The sequence below is a fragment of the Macroventuria anomochaeta genome (assembly GCF_010093625.1).
Source record: "Macroventuria anomochaeta strain CBS 525.71 unplaced genomic scaffold BU25scaffold_45, whole genome shotgun sequence".
Classification (NCBI taxonomy): domain Eukaryota; kingdom Fungi; phylum Ascomycota; class Dothideomycetes; order Pleosporales; family Didymellaceae; genus Macroventuria; species Macroventuria anomochaeta.
This window is the reverse complement of record NW_022985406.1, coordinates 84,806-99,548: the sequence shown is the minus strand read 5'-3', so window position 1 is coordinate 99,548 and position 14,743 is coordinate 84,806. Positions and strand designations below refer to the sequence as shown.

At 52.1% G+C, this 14,743-nt stretch overlaps 3 protein-coding genes and 1 non-coding gene across 4 annotated transcripts; 3 read left to right on the top strand and 1 right to left on the bottom strand.

Annotated features, from left to right (window-relative positions):
• Positions 1 to 491: 491 nt before the first annotated feature.
• On the bottom strand, positions 492 to 1,501 carry BU25DRAFT_415298 (ribosomal protein L34e). Its single transcript, XM_033707505.1, has 3 exons — positions 1,362 to 1,501; positions 1,165 to 1,278; positions 492 to 1,115 (listed from the first exon to the last, which is right to left on the bottom strand). The coding sequence occupies exons 1-3, from the start codon at positions 1,383 to 1,385 to the stop codon at positions 909 to 911; spliced, it is 345 nt and encodes a 114-aa protein (XP_033556550.1). The 5' UTR covers positions 1,386 to 1,501; the 3' UTR covers positions 492 to 908.
• A 258-nt stretch (positions 1,502 to 1,759) lies between these two features.
• BU25DRAFT_495090 (PROCN-domain-containing protein) lies at positions 1,760 to 9,274 on the top strand. Its single transcript, XM_033711829.1, has 2 exons — positions 1,760 to 6,593; positions 6,646 to 9,274. The coding sequence occupies exons 1-2, from the start codon at positions 1,967 to 1,969 to the stop codon at positions 9,132 to 9,134; spliced, it is 7,116 nt and encodes a 2,371-aa protein (XP_033556549.1). The 5' UTR covers positions 1,760 to 1,966; the 3' UTR covers positions 9,135 to 9,274.
• A 2,318-nt stretch (positions 9,275 to 11,592) lies between these two features.
• Positions 11,593 to 11,674, top strand: BU25DRAFT_t138. Its single transcript has one exon. It is a non-coding gene; the product is annotated as a tRNA-Leu (tRNA).
• Positions 11,675 to 11,889: 215 nt separating this feature from the next.
• Positions 11,890 to 14,620, top strand: BU25DRAFT_495089 (glycoside hydrolase family 76 protein). Its single transcript, XM_033711828.1, has 2 exons — positions 11,890 to 12,384; positions 12,435 to 14,620. Exons 1-2 carry the CDS (start codon positions 12,276 to 12,278, stop codon positions 14,273 to 14,275), a joined length of 1,950 nt encoding a protein of 649 aa, XP_033556548.1. The 5' UTR covers positions 11,890 to 12,275; the 3' UTR covers positions 14,276 to 14,620.
• The last annotated feature ends 123 nt before the right edge of the window (positions 14,621 to 14,743 follow it).

Sequence of the window (14,743 nt, the reverse complement as noted above, 5' to 3'; positions counted from 1 at the left end):
CTGAAGGGCTCGACAGCTGTGGAGTTCGACGCACTTTGACTCACCAATCAGAAATTACGAACCCATGCTGAATCGCGCTTCTCCAGCCTCTTCAGGCTACTCAACTCCGCTTGTACCCGCTGTGAATTGCGAACTCCAGGGTAACGCTGGGCGTTTCTTGCTAGTTTGGCAGTTTTTTGGAGCCATCGACTTGTCCCCGACGCTATTGAGCGCAGAATGGCGCTCTCCATATGGTAGAACGTCGGCTAGATAGGCAAAAGCACAAGATAAGGTGATGGGTTCGAGTCACTGAATCTCTTGGATCTGCTAAAATTATGGAGCTACCGTCTGATTCGAAGGTCAAATAGTAGCTCATCCCAGTATGTGGGTTTGTCAACATCTGCTTGATTTGGTGAATGAGAAACAACAGGACATCTTTAATATCTCAGAGAGGCCTTGAAGCTGCCCCAACAACATCGGACACCTTCATTGTTGTTCGTTGGAGAAACAGGAGCACATTGGGAACAGACAAGGGAAACTTGGGGATATGGTTACACAGGCAGGGGATATGGTTACACAGGCAAGGGACAAGCCGTGCGAGAGCGGAGCCAGTAGCGCCTTACGACAGACTTCCATGAATCTCGTGCTTGATTCCAACATCAAGCATGAAGTCCTTGGTCCTTCACTTGCAATCCTTCCTGTGCCCACCCTCGTCACACGTCATGCACCTCGTAGTTGTGTTGCGCAGCTTGTGGATGTATTCGTGATCCTACTCAGCTACTGTCCTGGTGGACTTCGGAGAGTGACGCAGAAATCGCCGTGATATCGTGAAAGTCAACCGAACCAGGAGACTGCCCATAATGCACATGAACACCGATAGCCCCAGTTTTGACATGCTTGAACCCCAGTTACCCTCGAATCATCACCACTTAACGCTTCTTCTGCTGAGACTCCTTGAGGACCTTCTTGACAACCTTCTGCTCCTCAATGAGGAAAGCACGGACAATGCGGTCCTGGACGCAGTTGGCGCATCGCGAACCACCGTAGGCGCGCTGGACGGTCTTCTTGGGGCGGGAGACGGTGGCGTATTCGCGGGGGCGGAGGGCAGGGACACCGGCGAGCTTGGTACCGCAGTCCTAGAAACTGTCAGAATGGGTGTGCGGAATGCAATCGCACTGCACTTACACCGCACTTGGGGGCAGTGCCCTTCTTCTTGATGTGAAGGTAACGGAGCTCACCACCGGGAGTCTTGATCACGCGGACCTTCTGGCTCCTGGTGTTGTAGGGGGCACGACGCCTCTGCCCAGTGTTAGCCATTATCCAACACACGTCCAAGCAATTCCATCTCTGATATTCTCGCTCGGTTGTTCGGTGCGACGTACGTAGGTGAGTCTGGTGGAAGGCATTGTGATTGATTTCCCGGGGAATCAGTGGGTGATTGTCTGTTATAGAACGTGAGCGAAAATTCGTTTCGTGGTCGAGCGCAAATTCGGATGGAACAATCGAGCGGAGAGGCAGTCGATGTTGTCGTCGGTCTGCGGGAATTGGGCAGGGCTTCGCTGGGGCTGGCTTACCGCTGGGCGTTAGTAGTCGTGATGTCGTGAAATCTCGTCGAGATGTTCCTTCCAGTGCGCTGCGCTGCCACTAGCGCCTTCCTTAGCGAAGCGTCCGTGCGACAATTGTCAGGAAGGCGCGACTCGGTCACGTGGAAGCAGCAGCCTACTAGCGCGTCGAAAAGATATCATCAAGTTGCGACGCCACTAGGGAAGCAACTCCATCGCCAATCGCTGCAACGCGTGGAGCGTCACATCGAGTCCGACGCGCATCTGTATCCTTTTCCTTTCGGAGCCTATAGCGACCGATCTGGAATTCGCGCGCGGACGCGACTTCTCTACATCGACCGCGGCGCGCTGTCGCCTGCAAAGCTTGGAGACTCGGCCTCTAAGCTACATCACAACACAACACAACCACGAAGTGCCTACTCAGCATGGCGTTCCCACCTCCCCCTCCACCGCCGCCTCCTCCAGGCCCACCTGGCTCTGGATATGGAGCACCGCCGCCTCCACCTCCCCCTCCTGGACCTCCCGGCGCGCCAGGTGCTTCAGGCCCTCCCGGTATGCGACAAATGGTTGATCCTCAGGTGGCCAAGTTTGCGCAGAAGAAGAAGGACTGGCTGCGACAACAGCGTCAGAGGTTCGGCGAGAAGCGCAAGGCTGGGTTCGTTGAGACACAAAAGGCAGACCTGCCTCCGGAGCATCTGCGCAAAGTGTTCAGGGACATTGGCGATGTGTCACAGAAGAAGTTCACCACAGACAAAAGGAGTTACCTTGGTGCGCTGAAGTTCATGCCTCATGCGGTGTTGAAGCTTCTGGAGAACATGCCCATGCCCTGGGAGAGCAGACGAGATGTGAAGGTCCTCTACCACACCAACGGATGCTTGACACTCGTCAACGAGGTACCGCGAGTCATTGAGCCGGTTTTCCACGCACAATGGGCGGCCATGTGGGTTGCAATGAGGAAGGAAAAGAGCGATCGTCGTCACTTCAAGCGCATGCGTTTCCCACCTTTCGACGACGAGGAGCCTCCGCTATCGTACTCGGAGAACATCGAGGACGTCGAACCCTTGGAGCCCATTCAGCTGGAGCTCGACGAGGAGGAAGATGATCCAGTTGTCGAGTGGTTCTACGAGCACCGACCCCTCCTCGATACCCCACACGTGAACGGACCGAGCTACGAGACATGGAACCTGGACCTGCCACAGATGGCCACGTTATATCGTCTGAGTAGGCAGTTGCTCAGCGATATTGTGGACAAGAACTACTTTCACATGTTCGACATGAATAGCTTCCTCACAGCCAAGGCACTAAACGTGGCAATCCCTGGAGGACCTCGTTTTGAGCCGCTGTACAAGGACATTGACCCCAACGATGAGGATTTCGGCGAGTTCAATGCCATTGATCGCATCATTTTCCGTGCACCCATCCGAACAGAATATCGCGTCTCGTACCCCTTCCTTTACAACTCTCTTCCTCGAAGTGTCAAGCTGGCTTGGTACTCGTACCCCCAGGTTGTTTACGTCCACGCAGAAGACCCTAGTCTACCTGCTTTCTACTTCGACCCTATCATTAATCCAATCTCATCGCGAGCCGTAGCCCCCAAGAACATCTCCGTGAGCCACGAAGACTTGGTGTTCGGCGACAGCGACGAGGATGACGAGGACGACTTCCAAATGCCAGAGGAGATGGAGCCTTTTATGGCGGATGAGGAGTTGTCCACACCTGAGACAGCCTCAGCTATCGCTCTCTGGTGGGCACCTCACCCCTTCGACAAGCGATCAGGACGCATGGTTCGTGCACAAGATGTGCCCCTGGTAAAACAGTGGTACCTTGAGCACGTTCCTGCTGGCCAGCCAGTCAAGGTCCGGGTATCATACCAGAAGCTCTTGAAGACTTTCGTTCTGAACGAGCTTCATAAGAAGGATCCACAAGCACAGAGCAAGCAAAACCTGATGCGCACACTAAAGGGCACGAAGTTCTTCCAGCAGACCAAGATCGACTGGGTGGAAGCAGGACTGCAGGTCTGCCGACAAGGTTACAACATGCTCAACCTGCTCATCCACCGCAAGAACTTGACCTACCTGCATCTTGACTACAACTTCAACTTGAAGCCCGTCAAAACGCTCACCACCAAGGAGCGCAAAAAGTCACGTTTCGGAAATGCTTTCCATTTGATGCGAGAGATCCTGCGGTTGACCAAGCTCATTGTTGACGCGCAGGTTCAGTACAGGTTGGGCAACATCGACGCTTTCCAGCTTGCAGACGGTATCTTGTATGCCTTCAACCATGTTGGTCAATTGACTGGTATGTACCGATACAAGTACAAGCTTATGCACCAGATTCGTTCCTGCAAGGATCTCAAGCATCTCATCTACTACCGATTTAATTCTGGTCCTGTCGGTAAGGGTCCTGGATGCGGTTTCTGGGCTCCTGCCTGGAGAGTTTGGCTCTTCTTCATGCGCGGTATCATTCCTCTTCTGGAGCGCTGGCTTGGTAACTTGCTGTCGCGTCAGTTTGAGGGCCGACACAGCAAGGGCGTTGCGAAGACGGTTACGAAGCAGCGTGTAGAGTCTCACTTCGACTTGGAGCTTCGCGCTGCTGTCATGAGTGATCTGATGGATATGATGCCCGAGGGTATCAAGCAGAATAAGGTCAACACAGTCTTGCAGCACCTATCGGAAGCGTGGCGATGCTGGAAGAGTAATATCCCATGGAAGGTGCCTGGACTGCCTGCGCCAATTGAGAACATCATCCTGCGTTACGTCAAGAGCAAGGCCGATTGGTGGATCTCAGTTGCACACTACAACCGAGAACGCATTCGACGAGGTGCTACTGTCGACAAGACTGTCGCGAAGAAGAACCTGGGTCGTCTGACACGTTTGTGGCTGAAGGCCGAACAGGAGCGCCAGCACAACTACATGAAGGATGGTCCATACGTATCTTCTGAAGAGGCTGTTGCCATATACACAACAATGGTGCACTGGCTGGAGGCGAGGAAGTTCCAGCCAATCCCCTTCCCCAGTGTCTCATACAAGCACGACACTAAGATCCTTATTCTCGCTCTGGAGCGCCTCCGAGAAGCCTACTCGGTCAAGGGGCGACTGAATCAGAGCCAGCGTGAAGAGCTTGCCCTCATCGAGCAGGCGTACGACTCTCCAGGAACGACACTCGCTCGCATCAAGCGTTTCTTGCTGACACAGCGTGCTTTCAAGGAAGTTGGTATCGACATGAACGACAACTACAGCACCATCAATCCCGTCTACGACATCGAGCCTATGGAGAAGATCACGGACGCCTACCTCGACCAGTACCTGTGGTATCAAGCTGACCAGCGCCACTTGTTCCCCGCTTGGATCAAGCCCTCAGACTCTGAAGTGCCTCCTCTTCTGACATACAAATGGGCTCAGGGCATCAACAACCTTGACCAGGTGTGGGAGCACGAGGACGGGCAGTGCAATGTGATGATCGAGACGCAGCTGTCCAAGGTTTACGAGAAGATTGACCTGACGATGTTGAACCGATTGCTGCGTCTCATCATGGACCATAACTTGGCTGACTACATTACCGCCAAGAACAATGTTCAGCTTAACTACAAGGACATGAACCACGTTAACACTTACGGTATGATCCGAGGTCTGCAATTCTCTGGCTTCGTATTCCAGTTCTATGGACTGGTCCTCGATATCCTTCTTCTCGGCCTGCAGCGAGCAAACGAAATTGCTGGTGCGCCAGAGAGCCCCAACGACTTCCTGCAGTTCAAGGACAAGGAGACTGAAGTTCGTCACCCCATTCGACTGTACACAAGGTACATCGACCGCATCTGGGTGTTTTTCAGGTTCACGGCCGAGGAGTCACGCGATCTGATCCAGCGATTCTTGACTGAAAACCCTGATCCCAACTTCGAGAACGTCATCGGGTATAAGAATAAGAAGTGCTGGCCTCGCGACTCCAGAATGCGTCTCATGCGCCACGACGTCAACCTTGGTCGCGCTGTGTTCTGGGACTTGAAGAATCGACTGCCACGCTCGGTCACCACCATCGAATGGGACGACACATTCGCTAGCGTCTACAGTCGCGATAACCCCAACCTGCTCTTCTCGATGAGCGGATTCGAGGTCCGCATTCTTCCCAAGATCCGCAACCAAAGTGGCGAGTTTCCTGAGAAGGACAGTGTATGGTCACTGATCGACAATGCAACCAAGGAGCGAACCGCGGTCGCTTTCTTGCAGGTGACGGAGGAGGACATTGCGAAGTTCAACAACCGCATTCGACAGATCTTGATGTCATCTGGTTCGACTACCTTTACGAAGATCGCCAACAAGTGGAACACAACCTTGATCGCACTCTTCACATACTATCGTGAGGCTGCAGTGTCCACAGTCAGCCTGTTGGACACTATCGTTAAATGCGAGACCAAAATCCAGACTCGTGTCAAGATTGGTCTCAACTCGAAGATGCCTTCTCGTTTCCCTCCTGCTGTATTCTACACACCCAAGGAACTTGGTGGACTTGGTATGATCTCCGGATCTCACATCTTGATTCCTACAAGCGACAAGCGTTGGTCTAAGCAGACCGACACTGGTGTTACACACTACCGCGCTGGTATGTCACATGACGAGGAGACGCTCATCCCCAACATCTTCCGCTACATCATTCCCTGGGAATCAGAGTTCCGCGACTCGCAGCGCGTCTGGATGGAATACTCGCAGAAGCGTCAAGAAGCTCAGCAACAGAACCGACGCTTGACACTTGAGGACTTGGAAGATAGCTGGGACCGTGGTCTGCCTCGTATCAACACACTCTTCCAGAAGGATCGCAGCACACTCAGCTTCGACAAGGGTTTCCGTGCCAGGACCGAGTTCAAGATCTACCAGCACATGAAGAGCAATCCCTTCTGGTGGACGAGTCAGCGACACGATGGTAAGCTGTGGAACTTGAACGCTTACAGGACGGACGTCATCCAGGCTTTGGGTGGTGTTGAGACGATTCTCGAACACACACTCTTCAAGGCAACGGCCTTCCCCTCCTGGGAGGGTCTCTTCTGGGAGAAGGCTTCAGGTACGTTGAAAGATCATACAGCCCTATTGCTGCAGCTGCTAACATCTCACAGGTTTCGAAGAGTCGATGAAGTTCAAGAAGCTCACCAACGCCCAGCGTTCCGGTCTGAACCAGATCCCTAATCGTCGTTTCACGCTCTGGTGGTCACCGACAATCAACCGAGCCAACGTCTACGTTGGTTTCCAGGTCCAGCTCGATTTGACAGGTATCTTCTTGCACGGCAAGATCCCTACCCTCAAGATCTCGCTGATTCAGATCTTCCGAGCCCATTTGTGGCAGAAGATTCACGAGTCCGTTGTAATGGATCTGTGCCAGGTCTTCGACCAGGAGCTGGAGGCCCTGGGTATTGAGACAGTGCAGAAGGAGACCATCCATCCTCGAAAGTCCTACAAGATGAACAGCTCATGCGCTGATATTCTGCTGTTCGCCAGCCACAAGTGGAGTGTCTCGCCACCTTCCATGTTGTATGACACCAAGGACACAATGAGCGCCACCACTACAAACAAGTTCTGGATCGATGTCCAGCTTCGTTATGGTGACTACGACTCTCACGACATCGAGCGATACGTTCGTGCCAAGTACCTCGACTACACTCAGGATAGCATGAGTATTTACCCCTCAGCTACCGGTCTCATGATCGGTATCGATCTGGCCTACAACCTATACTCGGCTTACGGACAGTACTTCCCTGGTCTCAAGCAGCTGATTCAACAGGCCATGGCCAAGGTTATGAAGGCGAACCCTGCGCTTTACGTTCTGCGTGAGCGTATCAGGAAGGGTCTTCAGCTGTACGCTTCCGAGAGCAGCCAAGAGTTCTTGAACTCGCAGAACTATTCTGAGCTGTTCAGCAACCAGATCCAGCTGTTCATCGATGACACCAATGTCTACCGTGTCACAATCCATAAGACTTTCGAGGGTAACCTGACGACCAAGCCCATCAACGGTGCCATCTTCATTTTCAATCCCCGGACCGGACAGCTATTTCTGAAGATTATCCATACGAGTGTATGGGCTGGTCAGAAGCGTCTTGGTCAGTTGGCGAAGTGGAAGACTGCTGAAGAAGTCGCAGCTCTCATTCGATCTCTACCCGTCGAAGAGCAGCCGAAGCAGCTGATTGTCACACGTAAGGGTCTGCTGGATCCTCTCGAGGTGCACTTGCTCGACTTCCCCAACATCTCGATCCGTGCATCTGAGCTTCAACTGCCATTCCAGGCCGCCATGAAGGTGGAGAAGCTTGGTGATATGATCTTGCGAGCCACTGGACCCCAAATGGTGCTCTTCAACCTGTACGACGAGTGGCTCAAGACGATTTCGTCTTACACCGCCTTCTCGCGTCTGATCCTTATATTGCGTGCTCTTCACGTCAACATGGACAAGACGAAGCTGCTGCTGCGCCCCGACAAGACAGTTATCACCCAGGAGCATCACATCTGGCCTTCACTGTCAGATGAGGATTGGATCAAGGTCGAAGTGCAGCTTCGTGATCTCATCCTGAATGACTACGGCAAGAAGAACAACGTCAACACATCTTCGCTCACTAGTAGTGAAGTGCGCGACATCATCTTGGGTATGGAAATTTCAGCACCTTCGATGCAGCGTCAGCAAGCTGCCGAGATCGACAAGCAACAAGAGGAGCAGCAGCAGCTTACCGCTGTCACCACCAAGACGCAGAACGTTCATGGTGAGGAAATGGTCGTCACCACGACATCCCAGTACGAACAGGCTTCATTCGCCTCGAAGACCGAGTGGCGCACCAGGGCAGTGGCCACGTCAAACTTGCGCACTCGTGCCAACAACATCTACATCAACTCCGAAGATGTCAAGGAAGAGGGTCACTTCACCTACGTCATGCCTAAGAATGTTCTCAAGCGCTTCATCACAATTGCAGACCTTCGTGTTCAGGTTGCCGGTTACCTGTATGGCAAGTCGCCGCTAGACAACGACCAGGTCAAGGAGATCAGCACCATCGTCATGATCCCCCAGGTTGGCAATACCCGCGATGTCCAGCTGCCCAAGCAGCTTCCTCAGCATGAGTACCTTGACGGCCTTGAGCCTCTCGGTATCATCCACACTGTCAGCGGCAACGAGCCACCGTACATGCAAGCCAGCGACGTCACTCAGCATGCGCGCCTGATGAACCAGCACGCCAGCTGGGACAAGAAGACCGTCTCGATGACCGTCTCCTTCACACCCGGTTCCGTGTCGCTCGCTGCCTGGGCACTCACACCTCAGGGCTACAAGTGGGGCGCCGACAACAAGGACACCATGTCCGACAACCCATCTGGCTTCAGCACCTCCTTCGGTGAGAAGTGTCAGCTCTTGCTGTCTGACAAGATCCGCGGATACTTCCTCGTGCCTGACAATGGCATCTGGAACTACAGCTTCATGGGCAGCACGTTCGGTACGGTCGAGAAGAAGCCGGTTCATGTCAGACTTGACACTCCGGTCAGGTTCTATGACAGCATTCACCGACCACTGCATTTCCATAACTTTGCTGAATTGGAGGATGTATGGGTCGATCGCGAGAACCAGTTTGAGTAGAGAAGTGGAGGGAGGTGTATTCTGGCTGGCATGTACTTTGTATTTTCGAAGGCGTTGGCGACGAATGGCGTTCCGCGTTGGGATTGCATGGGCGGGAGATATCTGGTGATCAGACAAAATGTGCATAGTGTATATCAACCATTGTAATTCAATCAGCAAGCTCGAAATAAATGTGTTGTTGGTCCTTATATGATACCTGTTCCTAGTCCTATCGGTGAATCCGTACGCCTCTCCCCTGCTCTCTACCATGAGCTTTCCATTCTGCAGATTTCGAATACGCAATCCCCATGAGCGGACTCTGAAGCGGTATAGCTCTCGGAACAGTTATGGTGACTTGTTTAACGTTTCCGAAAGTAAGAATGGCACACAGTTGCGTAGTGTCGTTTTCACAACTCAGATAAACGTCCAAACTGTGCAAAAAATCCCCTCCTCACACCACCTCGTTATGCCTTCATTCTATGAGTATAATCCTATCAAACTGACACTTCTCATCAGTTCAACACGTTTTCATCTTGAAAATCGCGTCCTGTTGTTGTATGAGGTATGTCGAGTTCAGAACGCGTGGTGGAGGCAGACACGCTAGTGCGCGAGCTACTTCCTTAGAACTTCACCTCAACTCACCTAACGTCACCAACTCGCAACTCGCATCACTACACAGATTTCAACTTTGCAACCTCTGTACCTTGTACGGCTGAATCCTGATCAAGCAAGTTTGTCCTCGACTCCCTCAAAGACACTGGCTTCCAGGTTGATATCAGCATCCTTATCGACCCTCTTCTGAGATATAAGTAGAAGATCGAGAGAGTAGGCTATGTAAGCCCACATACAATTTAGCGAAGTATTGCAACCAAAACTGATCGGACGACTTCGTCCACATGCTTATCTTCCTTTGTATCTCCGTCTTGCGTCATGCAACAAGTGTTACATGACCCCGTGCTTCTCGAATACCAAGACCGCGTCTGGTATGAGTACCGATATAGGAAGAGCCTAGGTGTGATGCGATCAAACCTCTTATCAGATGACAGATTGTCCCACCTGTTGCGTAAGGCCAATTAGTCTCGCATCTAATAGGACAATGTATGACATGTCTATCAGTCATACCATACTGGAGCCCGTTGAGCCGCATGTGGAGATGGAATTGAACCGTGCGGATATCGTATGCCTAAGCGTCAAGCTCAGTGGTCAGCACAGCCGGCACAATATCAGCAGCATTGGCAGCCTTGATCTCTTGTGTGGCTACATGATCTGCCTGCCACAAAATATGGACAGGTGTAGATACCGTTCTCTGCGAAAGGCTGGAAGATCTGAGTGGCTGTCAATGCTGTAGCCACGGCAATTGGTGTTGTCGATGCAGGGAGTGATGAAGAAGTGCGTGATGGAGGAATTGAGGTATCTGACGTGGCTACATCGAGCCCTGTTGAGGTGGGTATGGGGCGGCGCTGTAGCTTGTACCCACGGCGAGGACGGTCGACTCAGCCTCTACGCGCTTAGCCTCGGCGTCAACATCATCTTCAGTCTTTCGCTTTGAAGAATGTGAGCTTCGACTGCGTGAACTTGACGGGCTGCGGCGGAGCCATGCTGACGGTTGGCCACTTGGCGGTAGAGGCTGTAGCGGAGGCCGTCATGGAGCAATTCGCGCGTAGACACGTCCACGATCACGACGCGCTCATGAGGTGACAAGCTTCATAGCACAGGCACGACTCCACTCTGGAGCCTGCGCATTACTGTGAACCCTCATAACATGAAAACCTAACTCATGTAGACGAGGAACACTTTGGATAAACATACGGAAGAAATTGATAAAGAATGTGGCTATGTGCCGCCTGGACAGCACCAAAACCTTGACACAGATCAATGCTTCAGCAGCCAACTTCAAGAACGATACAGAGAGATGATGGTGACAAAATGGAACAGTCATATGCTGGAGACAGAGCATTTTCGCAAGGATGATAGGAACAGCTAAGAAATGAGATTGGAGACGTGACTCGATCGTTTACTAACCACGCGAAATTAAACGCGTGTACAGCTATCACAAATCCGCATCTGATGACCCTTGGCCAGAACGTTTGAGAAGGCGTGTCCAAACAAACTACAGGTGACGTTACAGCTTCTTACAATCCGTACTTTGATGAGATGTGAAGGATGCGAACTGACATGTCTAACGACTGTTCGGAAATCCGCAAGAAGACTAAGCGGTTATCAGTGAGATGACTGAGGGCGGAACGTGACCCTTGAACGATGGAAGAAAATGCCCACTATGCAGCCGCTTGTTAAGTAAATGGTTTCCGTGGTGCTATGCCGTATGCGGTGCCGGACAAAACTTTTTAAGCAGGGGAACGCGCACTGGTGAATTTTTACCTAGAATATATTTGATGCAATTTCCATGATCTCCATCAATAACATCAGGACAGATGGGTAAGTTACAACATCACCTTGTCCAAAAGAACAATTCACTAACATACAACCAGCCGAGCGGTCTAAGGCGCTAGCTTCAGGTGCTAGTAGAGAAATCTGCGTGGGTTCGAATCCCACTCTGTTCATTATCTTTTTGCACTTCGTCCATCTTTTAACAGCAGTCTTTGTCGAGATATCGCGGGTAGTGTTTTTTTATCTGTGTGAAGCTAGCACGTGACCGATCGTGCCGGTAGTGCACGCGAGATATGGGGCTACCCTCGGCAACCAAGATTAGGTGCCGGCCTGTGCGCAAACCATCCCATCTCGCGTGGAACGAGCAGCAATCGCGTCCACGTGGACGACAGCACCTTTTTTGCGAGTGCATAACAACGCCGTGTCAGACGTGCCTACTCCTCTCGACAACATGCAGCCACGATGACACCGAACCATGTGACAATAGAAGCGGCGCATCCTGATATGGGAAGGTGAACTTGGCTCGATCTTGGGCCGCCTCATGCATTCGCGGCTGATCTGCCCTCAACCATGCTCGAGTCCCGCCCTCGCAAGAGACACTCACTACTCTTCTCTATTCATTCCATGCCCTGAACTTAGCACATTGATACCTATCGCTCTTGGAGCAGTGGCTTCCCATCACTAAACACATAACATTGACAGCTGCTGTCCCAGCTATCAGACTACCGTCGGTGCATGTAGTGCGCGCAGCGCTCCGTACAGGTCAAGCTCACAATGCCTCGAAGGATATCTTTGAGGCGGTTATGCGCAGTTGCAAGCATGTCTCTGAGCAACTTTACGATCACTACAGTTGTGGCGCAGACTGCAGACCAGCCATTGCCAGGTAATTTCGCTCTTGGCCCATTGTACCTTGCAAGACTGATCTTGAGACAGACGCACATACACGGGTCTATGAGACAAGCGACCAGAACATACCTCAAACGCACCTTCGCACCCTTCACACAGCAAACAACGCCTCAGTACTCAAAGCGCCCTCATTTTCGCCCTTCACGACCAACATACTTCAAGACCTGCACAATGGCCTCGAGACAATGCAAAGCTCCTACTTCTCAATATGGTTGGGAAAGTACACGACCGCAATCGACTGGACCGCTGCTGTCATGGCAACCCATGTCTCAGCAACCTTGGCCTCGCTCTCGCGCTCACTCACTTACACGATGCCTGGAACCTTCGACAAGTCCAAGAACCTCGATGTCGAGGCGCAAATGGTTGAAAATGAGATCAACAAGTACTTCGGGCAGATTGCGACGTACTACTTTGGCGAAGACCACTTTGCGATAAGAATGCAAGCATACGATGACATACTTTGGGTTGTGTTGGGTTGGCTTGAGAGTATACAGTTCATTGAGGGTCATTCCACTGGACATTACGCTTCTGGCTCGCAGGGAGACGCCATGATCCCTGAATGGCATGCCCGCCAATTCATCCCTGCCTTTGCCCACCGTGCGCGAGTCTTCTACGAACTCGCTGAGAAGGGCTGGGACTGGCGCCTTTGTGGCGGAGGAATGACGTGGAATCCACGGCTTTTGCCTTACAAGAACGCCATCACGAATCAGCTCTTCATATCGGCAAGCATTGGCATGTACCTACACTTCCCAGGGGATACAAATTGCTCGCCTTTTCTCTCGCAGTACGATAAGGTCAAAGACAGGAACGACAGGAAGGCGAACGACAAGCTCCTCCGCGCGCAAGAGCATGGCGACCAGTGCGACGAGAGCATCAAGGGTGACAGCTCGTACGATCCTATCTACCTGGCTAACGCGATGAACGGCTACGAGTGGCTGAAGAACAGCGGTATGACGAATAAACAAGGCCTTTACGTTGATGGATTTCACATTGCCGGCTACCGTACGAACCACAGCAAGACAGAGTGCGATGAACGCAACGACATGGTGTATACGTACAACCAAGGCGTCGTTCTCTCTGGTCTAAGAGGTCTCTGGGAAGCAACCGGCAAGCAGACCTACCTTGAAGACGGACACGAGCTTGTGCGCAACGTCATTCGCGCCACTGGCTGGACTGATGGACACGCCTTTGCTCCTGCCTCTACTCAACCCGAGAAGCCTGACAAGATTCCCGAATCACAGCAAGACATCCTATCCAGCTGGGCTGGTCTCGGTTCAAATGGCGTTTTGGCTGAAGCGTGCGACCCGTCTGGTACGTGTAACCAGAACGGCCAGACATTCAAGGGCATTTTCTTCCACCACCTCACAACTTTTTGCGCCCCTTTGCCATCTGTACCGGTTCGTCCGGGCAGGACGTATGCAGCAAGTCGTGAGACACGTGTTCTGCATGCTAGAAGCTGCAAAGAGTATACGAAGTGGGTGGTACTCAACGCAAAAGCAGCGCTGCAGACGAGGAACGAGCAAGGCCGGTTTGGCAGTTGGTGGGGCGCGGATGTACACAGTGACAAGATACTGAAGGTGAAACGAGAAGCAAATGCCACGGATTATAGGAACAAGCCAGACGAGTACATGGCGCAATTCGAGGAGGTGGTCTACATGTTAGACGACGCAGAGGACGATGAAGAGCGCTTGGCGGGCCACGACATGACTGGAGACAAGGACGAGGACGCAGATTCGAGCAGTTCCCGCAATTTGAACGATCGTGGACGAGGCCGAACAGTTGAGACGCAAGGCAGTGGCATCGCTGTGGTCAGGGCGATGCTGGAGTTTTCCAAGCTGGCTGAAAGTGATGGAAGTTTCGTTCCGTGAGTTTTGATGTGCCTTCTGTGCCATAATTGCATACGCATTATTGTATCGACACAAACCACAACACTTTACTACAAAACAGCTCGACTAAACATGTGTTCTTATACGATATTGACAAGACGCAGACATGCATGGTCTTTTCGTTCTGAAGCAGCGAGCCAGTCGCCAAAATACTTGGGGCGAGGCCCGAATGATGAGAGCGGCAAGCTTACGCTTGAGGGTGTCGCAGTCGGACTCATTTGGGGCATTCTTGTGCTTCTGGTATAGTTGGTCGTTTTGGAGGGCTGCTTCAAGGTTTGATGGAAGGTCAGCACCTCAAAGCCGTAACACAAATTTAACTGCAACGACTCGTTCCTGCCCCAGTTCGTGAGAATTTCGCTCCGTCCAAAAACCTATGCATCTATGACGCTCCAAAATTCGTGCGCCGAGGTCTCCAGGCGTTATCAACCCTACGATTTTATCCATACAAAG